Genomic DNA, 17671 nt, shown 5'->3' on the forward strand with positions numbered 1-17671 from the left:
ATATTGAAGCAAAAAATTTCTTTTCTGCAGAAATGTTTGAAAGATTTTTTTTCCTCCACAATTATACTCAAGAGATACCTCATGTGCATCAGAGGGGAAGAAATACTTGATTTTTTTTAACCTTTTTTGAGAAATAAAATTTTTGGTTTTCTTCCACTGATTTTACGATTTTTAATTATTTTTTTATGTGATGATCTATGAAATGCAAAAAAGGAAATAATTAGTGTGAGACAACCTCAATTAACCTCTTATAAAATATTACATATTAATTTTAAAAGAAATACATACAATTTTATTACATCCAAATAGGCTTTTCTTTGTAAATATAGAACGTTTTCATTACTTTAAATTTAGTAACATGTATATTTGTTATTAGTAAGATTTGTTGCGGAAAGCACCCCAAAAAATTCTTCCACAGGGAATAATGTTGCGTTGCAAAGACAGAACAGCAAAGTTGATATTACGTAATAATTTATTATGAGCTTATAAGGATCATAATTTACAGATTATATACAAAATTTGTAATGTACATCCGGAAAATGTGGCACTTGAAAAGCATATTATACACGTCCAGTATCTCTTTCAAAATGTGTGAGCATTGCGGCAGACTCCGCATCCGAGAGCAAACTCTTCACCTGTGGGTGGATGCTTGACATGAAGAGGACATTCTTCACCTTCAAGCTGTTTAGCTTTAGGGCCTGAATGGGGAAAAAAAAGAAGAAAAGATTACCATTAATTCTTCGATAAAACATTGATTTTAAATATATACAAAATAGTAATACATGTTTGGGGGATTATTACGTTTAAAATACACATGAAAGGATGGTGGAAATTTTTTTATTTAAGAACCTTTTTCAAGATGAAATCTCGTACAAGTCTTGCCTGCAGGGTATCTGGTACATTTTAAGCTTTTCAAATTCATGACTTAGCGAAGTTACCATTTTCTCTGACAAAAACACAACAATAAATTTAAAAAAGCATTATAATAACATTCATTAAAATGATAGGTATAACCAAAAACTGTTATACTCTGCATCTTCATATTTATAGATTTTAAATTTAAAAAACGACGTAAAGAAAGAGTTGAAGCTACAACATAGCTGAAAAAAATACAAAAGCAAAAAATTTTTTCTTCCTCTCTTCTCTGCAGAATTATATTCTAAAGATACTTTTCTTGTTCATCGGAAGGGAAAGAAGTATTCCTTATTGGAATAAAAAAAAAATCGCCGATGACTGGCTTGCTTCAGCTAGGATTTTAAATTGATAAAATAAATAAATTAAAAAAATTCTGAAATCACAGAAGTTATTCGCTCTAGAAATGTTTTTTCTTTCATTTTTTGTAAGAACACCATAATTTTTAAAAAACATCATAAAAACATTTTATATTTTAATAAAATATGACTGAGTGAGGATTTTGTTACAAATTCAGATACTTGGAACACCACAAAATTAGGAGGGGGGGGGGTAGATTCCATTTTAAAAATTAGATTTTTTCGATGACTTAAATCCATGACTTTCCAAGATTTTTTTTAAAAAATAGTTAAAATCATGACAAATTTTGTTCAATGCCGAAATTCATGACTTTCCATGATTTCTTATGACTTTCCAGGTGGGCAGATACCCTATACTTACCCAATGTCACTTGTTTTATTGAACAGAACCGATTTTTCGCCTTCACATTAATGATAATGGGTGAGAAAAATTATTTCTCCATATTTGCAGTTAGGTCAGGTTTGTACAACGAAAATAAACATAAACCTGAATAAGATTTTATTTACTAAGAAGCATTATATTAAAAGGACGGCGAAAACTTTTTATTGCAAATTCTGTTTTATCTCAATAATTAATTAAAAATTTTAAGTATAGAAAAAGTGAGATCAGGCAAAACTAGAGAAAGCTGGAAAAAAATTGAAAATATCAAAATGTAAACAAATTATTGGAAGAGAGCTTTTCCATTGCATGATCCCAAGTTATCTTTTAATAATTTATTTTCATTTTAATATTTTGAAAATATCTTTTCAATTCTAATGTCATGGCCTTACTCTACGTTTGTCTGAACTTACTTTTTTTATACTTTAAATTACTTATGGTGGTGAAAGAGAATTTGAGTTGAAAAGTTTTTCCCCTGGTATAGTGACCTCTTAACTCTTTAAATACCGAGCCCTCCAAACCACAACATGCCCAGAATACCGCAAACGCCCGAAGTAGGGAAACAAGTAGCAAAAATTTCCTACCCCCAGTTTTACTCTGCATTGACAGAATGACTGATCATCTCTTTATTCACCTGTGGAAATATCCCCAAAATAGGAGTTCAAAGGGAAGAAAGACATAATTTGAAGCAAGAATATCGCTAACGTAACGAGATTTATAAAATATTAATAAATGCTTGCATTTGTTTTTGGTTTTCATTTTTTTTTTAATTTTATTATTTATATTGAAGCATAAGTATGTAATTCCATGTAATCCAGTTATACAAAATCTAAATAAAACATTTAAATTGATAATAATATTCTCGCACAAATAAAATCCTTTTTTTCTTCTTGTATAACAAAAACTAATATAATTCAATAACTTAAATGATTGAAAAATGAATTTTAAATTTCTGAGAAACCAACATTTAAAATTAACATCAGTCATTAAGAAGAAATTGATTTGGTGATAGTACTAAAATATTATTCAACCTAAATATGTGTCTTATTTTATATCAATTTATAATATGAAATAAGAGAAACTTTTCTTATTATTTAACAAGGCTCTGAAACCATTAAAAATATTATCCCCAGAAACTATTAAATCCTCCTCAAGGTATAAAAAATATTTTTCCCTTTAGCCAGCATTAAATTCATTTCAATGTAGTTTTCATTTGTAAATAATATTCCTTCAAACGCTGCACCATAAAAGAGTTTGTAAACTTGTGCATAAAAATTAAAAAAATGCTGAAGAACTATTGGAACAATAATATTTTAAGTACAATATTTCTATATCATTTTAAAAAATCGAAAAGTTCAATTTTTTTCAAATAAATTATCTTATCTAGAAACTATATTTTTATGTGAATTTCAACTCGGTGCATCGGAAAAAATTTTTAAGTTTGAAAATGAAGAAGTATAATAATTAATAAAATTATTTGTTATAAGGTTCTTGTAAATAATCTAAATTGTTTAACTAATTTTTAATTATTTGAAAGTAAATGACTCGAAATAGATGCCAAATTTTGTATATGTCTTTCCATAATTTATATAAAAATATTTTGAAGCATCCATTTCTTCGTTTTTGAAACATAAATTATTGCTGTAATTTTTCCACGTGTCCTCTTCATACGAGTATTTGATAATTTTTCTCAAGAATTTTTAAAATATTGTCATTAAAAATAAAATGCATAAATATGTGTATTTAACTAAATTGATCTAAAAAAATTATATTCATAATAAAAACAATAAAACTGCTTTTGAATTTCTATAAATAAATGCTATAGTAAAAGTAAGTTTATGTGCAATTTAATAAGAATCTAATAATTGAAAAATTATCATAAATTGAAAAAGTGGATTGAAAGCAAACAAAATAAATGTACAACTATATAACAATATCTTCAAAGCTTAGCAAATATATATACACATACAATGTCTAAATTTTTATTTACTAACTATTAATTTTTCTTAATTTCATTTTTAAAATTTTTAATGACTATATTTAATAATCTATATTTAACTACTATATTTAATGCATAATTTTTTAACCTCCGACCCCATCGTTAATCAGCCAGACAGCTATTCTTTACGTATGCTAGGGAACACAATTACTTCCTATTTCAACACTGCCTTCTTGTCTAAGATTTATCTTTCTGTCACGTTTCACTTGTAATTATTTCTTTTTGAGTATGGGACTAAATTGTTCTGCATTTTACTGAACAGTTGGAAATCGGCATCTGTTTATATACATATGGTGCAGTATATATGGGTGTGGTGACAAGAAATTTCTTTGAAAGGAAAGCGGAATATCAAAGAAATTTCTTACACTACCACACCATAATTTTGGTGACAAAGATATCAGTCCCAACTTCAGGTAAAAATGGAGAAAACCTACTATATGACATGTTAATTTTCATTTAACAATAGCCTTTAGAAGCTATGCTGATAACGCTTATCTTCTACAGAAATGAATGAGTAAATTGTAACATATCTGGGTGGTCTGACAGCTGAATGTAGAACATTCATTATGAAGGAAAAAATGCGTTTATGAGAAATTAGAGTTAACTACAGATAATCCTCCTGTGAAGAAACCCTTTTGTATGAAGATAAGGTGTAAAATTGAAAATGAATAAATTCATAGAGATTTAACTATTTTAAGAGTTTTGACACCAACACATTCTCCACTAGTAAAATTCGTGTTTTTAGATCAGGTGTTAACAATTAAAAAAAAAAATGGGTCGTTGCAGCTTCAAGTGCAATACCTACGTAATAACAAGCATTGAAAAGGTGAAAATAGCGAAGCATTCATAAAACAGCAAGACAACGTGAATGATTTACAGTTGTCGAACTACAAATGCAGAATAAATTTCAAATAATAGTTTTGGTACCCATCAAAGCAGTTTTTTCTCTTGGATCCTACTGTTATAAAAATAAAAACTATTTTGTAAGACATCAAAGCCTACGCTCTAATTCTAAAAAAATAATGTTTAATTATTTATTTTATATTTAAAAATAGATTTATAATTAATTGTATTTAGTAATCTTTCAGTCTTTTAATTATTTATTTTATATTTAAAAATAGATTTATAATTAATTGTATTTAGTAATCTTTCAGTCTTGTAGAATAATATATTTTTAAATTACTGTCATTTCTTTTTTCTGAAAACGCTGCAAATTTCGAGCTGTTTATTATCGTGAACAATTGATATATTTTTAAAGACACAATAACTAAATAATTTAATGCTTTTAAAAAAACACTTTATCACCATTACTCGAGAAGTATTATCAGAAAAAGTTCAGTCGTTAGGGGCAATAGTAGTTTCAGTTGGTGTTAGATCTTCGAATTCATCTTCATCCCCTGATTCATTAAAATCAGACTCATCCAGTCTCATCATTGAAAATTAATTTAATTCAAAGTTTGAAAATTATTTTCGAAATTTTTTCGGTCGAAGGACCTTTACAGCGAAAAGACAATTTTTTGGTTAATATATATATATATATATATATATATATATATATATATATATATATATATATATATATATATATATATATTATATATATATATATATATATATATATATATATATATATATATAATATATATATATATATATATATAATATATATATATATATATAATATATATATATATATATATATAATATATATATATATATATATATAATATATATATATATATATATATATATATATAATATATATATATATATATATATATAATATATATATATATATATATATAATATATATATATATATATATATATATATATATATATATATATATATATATATATATATATATATATATAATATATATATATATATATATAATATATATATATATATATATATATAATATATATATATATATATATATATATATATATATATATATATATATATATATATATATATATATATATATATATATATATATATATATATATATATATATATATATATATATATATATATATATATAACAAGAGAAAACAACTTTACAAAAGCAGAATGATATAAAGCAAACTTTTGTTGAAAAATCCCTCTGCTTTCTTCCCTTTTTGTAAATTACCTTCAAGGGCGATTACTGCCACACCTCCCCCATTGTGTGTTATTTTTCGAAAAGGGGGAAGAATCTCTAACTCGTTTCACGGGCACTTCGGGCGTTTTCGGTAGTCAAGCTTACGAGGCGTTTCGGGCGTTCCGGTAGCGAAAGAGTTAATGGTTTAAGGAACTGTTATTTAGACTGGGTTAATTATTTTTCTCTTTTGGCTAAATTTACACACATGAACACCAGAGGGAGAATGTAGCTATTAATTGCAGGCTTAAGACTAGGACAAACATTCATAGCCGTTGACTAGTTTCTGAGGGGAAAAGCTATAAAGTATACACACTGTTGGCTGTTTGTTGAAATGGATGGAAAAACTGTTGATAAATGACATGGATTTTTGATGGAATCGCCGTGATTTGAGCGCATTAAAGAGTGCTAGCAGAATAATGTATAAAAAACAGCACAATTTGATAAAGCCACAAAGAAAGGGCTTTTTTCTAAATAACAACCGACACCAAAAATAATTTTAAAAAAACATTGGACATTCAAACATCAAAAAGATATTACTAAAATTTGCATGACATAATAATATCTTATTTAAAAAAAAAGTTTTTTTTTTAAAAGGGGAAAAAAACATAATATAAAAAGGAACATTTTATTTATGCTTTTTCTTTTGGAGAAAAATAAGACTTTTAAGAGTGCCTAATTTTTACGATGATTAATTTTTTATGATGCAAAATTGAATTAATTCTATTGAGAGCTTTATATGTATCTTAAAACCCTACAGAAAAAGAAAATCCAATTCATACACAAAATTTCATTCTCCACAGCAAATAAGAAAAGATGAAATTATCTCTCGATACAGTGCATTTCAAGAGGTATCTATTTTTCATCACCTTTCTTTACTTGCTCAGGTAGGTGGCTGAATGAAGGAGGGAAATCTTTCTTTTAATTGTAAAGAGGGGGAAATTGTGAAACGAAAATAAAAAGTGAGATAAGTGACTTAAAAATAGTGAAAAAAAGTTACTATTTTATAAGATAGTTAGAAGAAACCTTGTTTAGTCACCCTGTTGTGGAAAATTTAATTTTTGTCTCAGACAATAGAAGACATCTATTTACTCTTAAAATATCTGAGTAAAAAAGACAAGCAAATAAATTACCTGCAGGACAATGTGGAAGTTCTGTTTTAGGAATATTTGTCACTCGTTGGAAATCATCATGGCAAGCATTGCAAAAGTGAGTAGTGCCAAAACAAAAGAATACAGCAACGGAACAACAGTATCGACACTTATATTCCAGGAAGTCAGTACCATGCTTGGGACACATCTAAAAAGAAATGATTATTCTTCTACAATTTTCAAATATTGTTTGTTTTAAGACACAGTATTTCTAAGACAAGGTAATATATCAATACGGAAACCACATTCCTTATTGAGGCCCTTCAAAATACAATATCAATTCTTGATTTTACAAATGAAGGGAGCTTCTATTTTAAATAAGAGGGATTGTGAGGAATACAGGGGTGATTTTGAGCCAAACTCAAAATTTCTTGAGTAAAATCATTAATAACGCATTTCAAAAAATTTATGTCTTTATAAATTCAAATCATTGATATTTTCACAACATGAAACTCTAAATAAATCATATGCAGCATAATTTATATTAATAATTATGTATCAGTTTAGTTTTTAATCTCTAATCACATTTATTATTATACCAGAAAAATTATTTACAAATGAAAAAGATATTAAGAATAAATTCTAGTTCTAATATTTCTAAATAAAATATGCAAGAATGCTTATACATAAATGTGATGGGATTTCCGGATCACAGTTATTGAAATATCTGGATTTTTTCTGGGAATATAATAGTATAATTTTAGAAAAATTCTCTGCATGTGAAATTCCCAAATATGTTTTCAACTAACCATGATACTTTTTTAACTTAGTTTTTAATGTGTTTTAACATTTTATCTAGAAATAAATAAAATTCGTTTTTCTTTAAGAAGTTTCCTGCTTTTTGACTAATTCCTTTTTTTAAACAATGAATACTTCCATCAAGTTGAAATTTTCTCAAATACCTTTACATACTGTATTGAGATTGAATAAAAAATAAGTAGACGACTAGTTATGTTTCATATCTAAGCAATAGATAATAAATAAATTTTTGAAACAAAATTAAATGAACGATTAGAAACAACATAACATTCCCTTTAAAACTGCATGTTTTTTCTAATCATCCATTCCATTGTTTCGTTCTCTTTTCAAATTTGAGTATATTACTCAAAATTTGTTAAAACAGCGCAACATGAGCTTTGGGGGATAGGGTGTATGCTTCCCAAGTAGGTGCCACAGGTTCAAGTCCCAGCAATTTCTGGTCATTTCAAAATATCCAGAGTGGTAGAGGGATCATTGGTCAGAATCCCATCGCCATCAGGTTTTCGTAGCTGCGTGTGACACCAATGCCAGCTGATTGCATCAAGAAGAATTCCGTGAAGGCTAGTTTGTCTTAATACTTAATCCAAGAGTTACCCTGCTTTCAGGATTGAGTTTAAAATTACAAGGCTATGGAATTAAGCATCAATCTAAAAATGGGTCAACGTAGGCTATAAACTGAAATAAAAACAATGCAATGCAGTTAAAGAAAAAAATCAGACCTGTGCTCTTGAGACATCAGAACAACCTCCGCAGACAAGCTCTGTTGGATCATAATCATCCCCGGCACCCGCTTCGGCATCACATCTGGCTTCTCCACCATAGTATGCCTGCAATAATTAAATGAACAAATAAGATAATGACTCCATTAATATGCAGGACGTTTCATAAAAACCTCCCTTAATATTTTTTTTTTGAGAAAAAAGAGCACACTTTAGGGTTTAAAATTAATATTAAAGCGAGGGCAAAGCAAAAACGTTGTTAAATATCACAAGAAGTTTTGAGGGGTAAAAACAGGCATTTGGAAACAGGAAAGCGAATTGGTTACACAGAAATTCCAAGCATAAAATGTAACTTTCTTTTAAAATGGCACAAATAAAAATAATAAACATCAAAAAATTTCCAAAAATTGAAAGCGTAAAATTTTTTTTTATTGGGAGGCAACTTAGTTGTTATAAAGAGAACATTCTATTCCTTGTTATATAGAGAACATTCTAATTTAACATTCTATTTAAAAATTTCATTATAGGAAGAAATTTGATGTTAGGAAACTTTGTTGTAGAGGGACTATTTTTTCAGTTAATAATTTATAAAGCAAACTATGTTCAATCCTTTTATAATATTAAATAAGATAGAAATTAATTCAATTATTTAAACAATTTACATAGGAAAAAATCCAGCAGATTTTACAAAATATATTTTACAAATGATAGGCATTTAATTAATCAAAGATAGTTAAAAGATTTTTTAAATAAATTTAAAGAGTACTGAATAAAAATAAACTGAACATTTTATAACAAGATTTTATAAATGAGTTCCGCTCCATTATGTATCAGAAATACTTATTTAAATATTCAAGTAAGCAACAATCTGTACAAAAATTCTATTTCAATAGGAAATTTTTTTAGGAAACTTACTCAATTTTATGGAGTTTTCTAAAATGTACAAAAACCAGGAGAATTTTAATTAAACCAGGAGAAACTGGCAAAATCCAGTAGAGTTGGCAACCATGAACATGGCAATTATGAACTGTTTTGTTTAAATTTTTGATATTTTTTCCACCCTAGAAGAAACTTGTCAAAATTACCTTCTTGCACTTGAAGCAGACATAGTAAGCATATCTGTCCATAGCGAAACTTGCAGGATCATTATAGAATCTAGCACCAGGTGTTGTGATAGCTTCTGCTTTATGGAGACCTTCATATTCTAATCTCATGAGTGCTTTTCTCTTGACATCATCAAAGAGGCTCCTTGCCGGATCTAGTAAGTCCTTCAAAACATTGTGATCCATTGGTACCTACAACAACAGTTCATTCATTATTCTCGAATATTTGGTTTGAAGATTTCTGTTTTATTTCCAATAAAATTAATATTTTTTTTCTTTTACGTAAATAAATTCATAACATAAAATATTCATTATTTAAAACAAGTACATATATTTCCCGGTTGCCACTCAAATCTGGAAAATAAATTCCATATACATATTTTACACAATATATAAAAAGGAAAAACACACTGTGCTCTTTTATGGGCTAACTATACTAGTTAGAATTGCAGAAAAAACTTGAAGAAATAAGAAACAGCCAAATATACTTAATAATGCTATAAGTAAACAAAATAGTTTAGTATAACTGAAATATTATCCTTAAACACAAGATATGTTGCACTTTGAGTGGACACCCTTTTTAAAGAGGCTGAAATCGAAAACAAAATTCCCTGTTGCAAGTGATTTTTGAATTCCCTGTATTTTCCAGGTTTTCCCTGTGGAGTGGCAACCCTGTATTTATAAAAAGGAAATACACCTCGAAGGGAAAAAAAAAAACTAACTGCATCGAAAAATAACAAAATAAGCGTTTAGAAAAAATATATAATTGTTACTGCCACTTTCTCTCAAATCAGCATTAAACGGATTCATCAAAATATAAGGGGTAATCACAATATGGTTGTTGTTGTTCATTTACGTCGCACTAGAGCTGCACAATGGGCTATTGGTGACGGTCTGGGAAACATCCCTGAGGATGATCCGAAGACATCACAATTTTGATTCTCTGAAGAGGAGATGGCACCCCCGCTTCTGTAGCCCCACGACCTGCACGCGAAGTCCAGCACTTTACAGTAGCACAGTTTAACGAGGACCAATACCGCACACCCTCGGTCCCTACGCAGACTGAACCAAGTGGTCACCCACCCGCACACTGACCGCAACCAGTGATGCTCGATTTCGGTGATCTGCTGGGAGCCGTATCTTAACGATCTGCGGGTTTATTTTTTGGGTATTTTCCCATATTTTGAAGGGAATCAAAAATTTTTTTTGCATACAATCAAAGTTCCTTTATTCATTTTTGCAAACAAAATAATTTCAAATAGTTATTTGTTGCATTATTTTATTTTATTCGACGACAATCGAAAATCTGCTGGGAGCCGTGTCTTAACGATCAGTCCACTGCGGGTTTATTTTTTGGGTATTTTCCCATATTTTGAAGGGAATCAAAATTTTTTTTTGCATACAATCAAAGTTCCTTTATTCATTTTTGCAAACAAAATAATTTCAAATAGTTATTTGTTGCATTATTTTATTTTATTCGACGACAATCAAAAAATTTAGAAATGTAAGACGTACAATTTTTTAAAAAATAATCTGAAAGTAGTATTGATAAAATACAAAATTTTAATGAAATCGGTCGTAAGAATTGAAATTTTAAATAAAAGATATTTCCCTCCCCAAAAAATACAATGCCTCCTCAGGTTTCAGCAGCATACCTAGAGTATTATTTACAACTAAAGAATATTTTTATGTACTTTTGTATTTAGTTTGTAATTGTTTTATCCAGATACAAAAGTAATAATTATGGGACGAAATATATCGAGTTGTTTAAATTTTTCGTAAATATGTATTTAATGCTTTTGTTAGGAAATAATTTTTCTTTAGAAGTATTTTTTTTCTGTTTACCTTTGTCTTGCATCAAGAAAAAGATAAAGATATTTATCAATATTGGAGTCTTTCGACATTTATACAGCTCTGCATCGTGCTAACTAATTCCAGAACTCCTAACACAGCAATTCTTTTTAAATCTCTGTGGTGTACGGATTACAGTAAAAAATGCAAAAAAATCAAGATATTGGAGTTGATTTATTTCTGATTTTTGCTGAAAAATTTAAAACTTATAAATCTGAAATTCTTAATTGAAGATCTTGCTAATATTAGCTAACAAGGGTTGAATTTTATATTGATAGAGATTTAAACTGTAAATCTTTAAAAATTTAGCGGTTAATATTAAAGGTAACGTAGTTTGGATTTTATATGTTAAACGCTTTTATAACATTATGTTGCAAACGGCTAATAATTTAGGTTTAAAACCTAAATAATATGTGAAATGTCAAGGGTCTGTCCAGGATAAATTCACTACCTTTCAGCGGTGCCTTCACAAATTCAATTTTAGGAAAACCTGTAGTTTCACAAAATACTTTTGCAAAATCAAGTTCGTATGCAAACCCCATTCTCGTTGCAATCTATGGAAAAGAATAGCTTTTTTGCCAGCTGTCTTTCACGAAGAGGTAGCACATGTTTGGTCAGATAGTATAATGTGGTAAGCCTAACTGGTTGCTTACGCCATATCAAAAAGAGATTTTTTTAAATTGAAACAATGAGGCTCTCCCTACAATAAATTTTACAGGAAGTCGAAATTCGAACATTAGTCTAAACATTCGCATATTATCTTCAACACTATTGTAAATTTATTTATTCTAACAGACTTATTTTTTATGAAATTTTTTTTTCTCTGTGAAACTCTTTTCTGTATGACCTAGTCAAAAATGTTCTCATAATGAAAATAACTTTTAGTACTAGTACTGTTCAATGCATGTTTTTATTAAACTCAAGTTGAAATTTAACTATGGACAATAATTTTTATGGAATTTTAAAATTGGATGCAATTTTAAGCCAACAATTTTACAATAACAAAATTATATTTTTTATATGGGGAAAAATGCTTAGAAAATTAACTGTCATAAATAATTTTTATTTGTAGTGATAATTTTTGAAAATATTATCTTACTTTACCATGTTTTTGTTTTTGATTGTTTATTGCATTTCATTGTTTTTGATTGCATTTGATTTTTTTATCATGATTTTAAATTTTCAAAAAATAGGTACCTCTCAAAAAAAGAAAAAAACCTAGACAGAATGTGCATGAAATGGCTAAGAATTTATTTCAGCAGATTATTTTAATTCAGAGAACATTTTAACTAAAAATTTGTTTTAACAATGGAAAAAATCGTTGATTCTCTCTCTCAAATGAAATACTAAGTTGAGTAGTCCACAAGAACCTAAAAAATTTTAAAAATATTTCTGAAAAGAAAATTTTTAAACACTCTTAACTTAGGGAAATATTACTATCACTTCCTTTAACTAATCATCATCATCAATGGCTTGACAGCCCAGGGTGAGCCTTGGCCCTAAGTTTATTCCAGGCTTACCTTTTTCCTGCTGGTGATTTTCAGTTTTTAAGACCAAAAGGTCCTTTTCTAGGCCATGTATGAATCTCGAATTCGGCCTGCCTCTTTTTTGTGTGTCGATTGGTCTGACATTGAAAACTCTTTTTGTGGTACGGTCTTTGTCCATTCTGGTAACCTTGCCTGCCCATTTTATTCTTTGTCGTTTAATAAAGTTAATGATGTCGGGTTCATTATATGAGTGATAAAGCTCTAAGCCACACACCATTTTTTTAAAATTCTTCTAAAAATACTTCTCAAGACCCTTTCTCTCAAAGGTATACAACATAGCCTCATCCGTACAAGATGGGGTCCAGATTTCACAAGCATATGTTAAAATTGATCTTAAAAGAGATTTACATAATAAAACTTCTATTTTTTCTATTCCTTTAACTAATAATCCAATATATTTTTTTTATAGAAAAATAGACCATATAGCCGTGTTATTTTGCACAAAAAAATGAATATTAGGAAAGTGAATAAAGGAATTAATAAATAGAATGAAGACATGGACATTTTTTTATTCATTAATAATTTTTCTTCTCTTTATTTCCATGTCTGCTTTGTATCTTTAAATTGTTTTATGGGTTCTATGTATTTGCAGAGTAAATAAAACTTATTATTATTTTCTTCATTAAACTGTCTTTTCTTTCATTCTTTTTTATCCTTATTGTGTTATACACATGGGGTGGACAAAATAATTACTTCTAATATATACTTCTAATTACTAATTCTAATATATACCTTTAATTTAATTAATTTGAAATATACTCTTAATTTTTTTCATATTTCTAAAGAAATACTTAAAGAATCAATTTATAATTTTTAAAGTCTTTAGCTCATGTGATTTCTCATACTTATCAATGAAGTTTAAAGCTTTTTAAAAAGTTAAAGGTACCATCAATAAGTTACAAATAGAAAATAGTGTTTTTAAACGTCCTATGCCAAAAAATATAGCAACATGTTTTTAACTTCTAACAATTACTTTAGTTATTACATGCAATAATTGAACAAAATTTTGTAATAGACTAAATATTTATAGAGATATTGACATTTTTATAAGAAATTTAATTTTTTTTTGCTATAACTTTAAAAATATTCAATAAAATTAAACAAAATTTTTAGAGAAATTTAAAATTAATGGAAATATGCTTGCTTTAAAAAATTCACTGAGAACTGTGTAATATATAAGAAATGAAAGTATCTTTTTTTTATATTTCACATACGCAGAAAAAAATTACTACTTTTCATAATTTTTACATATAAATACATATAAATACATATATATATTTATATACAAAAATATAATGGTGGTATAAGATGGTCCCCCCCCCCAATAAATTTTAGCTGACGACGTCAATGTTTTGGCATCACACAATTGCAAACTTCCATTATTATAACAGGGTGCGCAGCCAAATCTTTCAACAAAAAATAAGCACCTCTTAAGCACTTTATATATTAACAAAATGCAAAATAATTTTCAAAGACTTTACATGATCATGATAAAATAACTAGTTTTTGACAAAGAGCTCTTTTATTGGTTATATTAGCCACTATAAAATGACCAAGAGATTTTTCGGTTCGATTTCACAAGGTGTAAAATGAAGCTTGAAATCGAGAATATCTTAGAAAATGCAGCAGAGTTAAACATGAGAGTGCAATAATAGCACCGAACCCAGCTCAGCAAACCTGTAAAATAATTGGCGCTTTCATACGCTATGGACCGACGGTACACCAAAATGGATTGTGAAAATGTTGAATAGAATAATGTGAAAAGCACGTTTTTGCATAATATATGTCGAAATTCGACATGGTAAAGAAAAAAAATCTTTTTTTCAAAAAGGGAAAAATTAAGCACTTTTTAAAAACATCTAAGGGCTTTTAAAAGATGAAAATCGAAAATAAGCACATTTTAACACTTTTAAAAACACTACGCACCATGTATAAACACTAACCTGACAAATAGGACACAAGGAAAAGCGAAATGTGATACGTGGACCAGACCATTTCTTGATCAGCACTGCTCGGCAACAGTGAAGATGAAATACATGACCACAGGTCAGCTGCAATGTATAATAGACACTCATTAATGCATTTGATGAATTTTTTTTTTATAAACAAAAGAAAAATATAAGAAGCATACTATTGAACGGTTTCTTGTTCTAACCCTGCGCAGGGTTCAAAAATTCTCAAAGCATAATATTTCCCTCCCCTCCTTCTTTTGAATAAAATTATAACACGCCAAAAAAGAAGTCACAATCAAAAATTTGTTACAATAATTTTGTTACAATAAATTTTTCAAAATATTTTTAGGAATAAAAATTGTACATTTTAAAAATATTTTGACAATTTTTGCTTCCAGAAAGAAAAAAACATAATTTCAACAATGCTGGGATAAACTATCATATGTATTAAAAATAATTTAAAATCAAAATACAGTCAAACCCCGCTATAATGAACACGGTTTATAGTGAAAGAAATGTCGCTCCTGTTCCTTGCCACACACATATAAAGTTATTTTTTGTGGACCAATTATAGTGAACCAAAAAAAGAGTGGAAGTTATTATGAACTTCCAGATTGAACTATGCCTCAGACTGATTTATTTTCTTCATTTTTGTAATAATTTCGAAATTTCTACCTCAAAATAAATAGATATACCGATTTTTAAAACCATCTACAGGGTGGAATGTAGCAATGTGAATTTTCCTTGTTTGCTTCTTTATTGAATAGGTTCAGCACTCAAAGAAACCGCTATCTTCCTGTATCTGGATCAATGCTTGGAAGTCAAAACCGATGAATTTTCTAAGCAATTTGATGAGACTACTTTTATGCGCTGGAATGGCTGGTTAGGCAGGTTTAAAAACCGGAATAACATAATTTCATAAAAATCGGAATAACATAAATTCAGGAAAAATGATCGGAGAATCGGGAAGTGTTTCCATATCTGATGTTGAGGATTGCACATCAGCTAAAGATTACAAATTTTTTTTTTGTACACAAGGCGAAGAGTAATAAAAAATAAAAGTTAACACATTTTCGTTACTACGTATTCTTTTTCAGTCATTTTTGTATTTCATGTTATTCAAATAATGTCGTGTAATAAAAGGGGTGAGTTTGGAACCACTACAGAGGTACCACTCTTTTTACAAAGCATGTGCAGTATCCCCCTAGTCCACACTCTATTCTTTTCTTTTAGAATGCTTCACTCTCCTCATAGAGTACCCTTCTAGACAAAATACTGAAAGAATCAAAATGTTAATAAAAGAAAATACTTTCTTCCCCTTGCTTGTAGCCCCCTCACACATTTTTTCTAGTCTCTCTAAAATGCTCTATCCTCAATGCCTGGTCTAATTCTAAATGATAAAAGAACGATTTTTGTTTAAAAAAGTTGAACTAGCAAATTGTTCCTATCAACTATAGTGATGCTAAAAAATTACTTTAAGCACTTTTAAGGGTCCTTATTTTCCAAAATAAAAATTAAGCAGTTTTTAAGGACCGTGGGAACTCTGCATTAGTTCAAATTGTTTGCAGAAGATATATAGTGAAGGGAAATTTCGGTCCCTCAAAGGTTCATTAAAGTGGGGTTCAACTGTACTTAGAAACAGTAAAATTTAAAAATTATTAAGGTCCCAACTTAAAACACTAAATAAACATACAAAGTTATTTATGGTATTTTTTAGATTGATACACAAATTTCAGAGAAAAACTAAATTCAGAAAAAAAAACAAAATTCTAAAAATAAAAAAAAATTTAGAACAAATCACAGGAAACATTTATAGAGGACAATCACAGGGAAATGAAATTCTCATACTTTTCTAGGAAAATATCAACAAGATTCCAGGTCTATAAATTTTGCAATTTACAATGAAATGTTTTCAGAAAATATAATTTTTTTTATTTAGTATGCCTTGAAAATCACTTCTTCATAGAAAATACACCAAATACACCAAAAATACATTTTATTACAAACGAAATTCAATAAGCCTGCAGATACTTTTGAATTATGTGTGAAGATATTTTATCTTACTATGAACACAAGCATTTGAAAGGGAATTGAAAAAAAAAAAAAAAACAAACAGAAAAACTAGTAATAGAGTTTATTAAATAAAGAACTCTACATCACTCATATAGCCATTATAAGAAGCCACCTGTGATTAAGAACCAAAATTTTAAAAACAATTATAACCAGCTTAGCGAATAGCAAGTATTGTTTATATTAAAGAAAACATTTGAAATAAGAAATCGAGAAACAATGAGCGCTCTGTAGAAAAATTAATTTTCCAAAAACAAGAAAATTTACACATGCTTTAGCACAATTCTTACAAGAAATAATACTATTACATGTTAGAATTCTGAAACTTATTGTTAATCTTAATTTTAAGAATTTAGTTTATTAGGTTTGTTGGAATATTTTTCCAAGTTTCAAATTTACATTTTTAGAATTTTTTTAAAAATCCAAATTCCTTGAGAATTCTTTCATAATGTACATCTTTTTTCATACACTGTTAACTTCCTCCCGCACCAATTTTTTTTAAAAAAATAATTCCAAAAAATCAACGTATTTTTTTAAATTTCATTAATAAATACAAGGAACTAAAATAAAGCATAATACACAAGTTTTAAGTTGAAATTTTAAATTTTTTACGCGTAAAAAAATATTTAATTTACCATCAGTTTACTATCCTAAATTCTTGGGCAAATGAAAAAAGTTAAACATTAGTCTTTGTATATGTTCACATCTTCATAATCTGAAAAATCAC

At 28.0% G+C, this 17671-nt stretch overlaps 1 protein-coding gene across 1 annotated transcript in view; it reads right to left on the reverse strand.

The window, feature by feature from the left end:
* Positions 1-454: 454 nt before the first annotated feature.
* Positions 455-17671, reverse strand: part of LOC107440653 (E3 ubiquitin-protein ligase MYCBP2) — a 194178-nt gene continuing 176961 nt past the window's right edge. Inside the window, exons 74-78 of the mRNA XM_087158274.1 lie at positions 14866-14973; positions 9507-9716; positions 8422-8529; positions 6926-7091; positions 455-698 (exon numbers count right to left, since the gene is read on the reverse strand). Of these exons, the coding sequence (XP_087014400.1) occupies positions 583-698; positions 6926-7091; positions 8422-8529; positions 9507-9716; positions 14866-14973 (708 nt within the window). The 3' untranslated portion in view covers positions 455-582. The remainder of the gene's footprint in view (positions 699-6925; positions 7092-8421; positions 8530-9506; positions 9717-14865; positions 14974-17671) is intronic.

This window comes from Parasteatoda tepidariorum, chromosome 2, assembly GCF_982258835.1.
Source record: "Parasteatoda tepidariorum strain Cologne lab strain chromosome 2, Ptep-v5.0, whole genome shotgun sequence".
Lineage (NCBI taxonomy): Eukaryota > Metazoa > Arthropoda > Arachnida > Araneae > Theridiidae > Parasteatoda > Parasteatoda tepidariorum.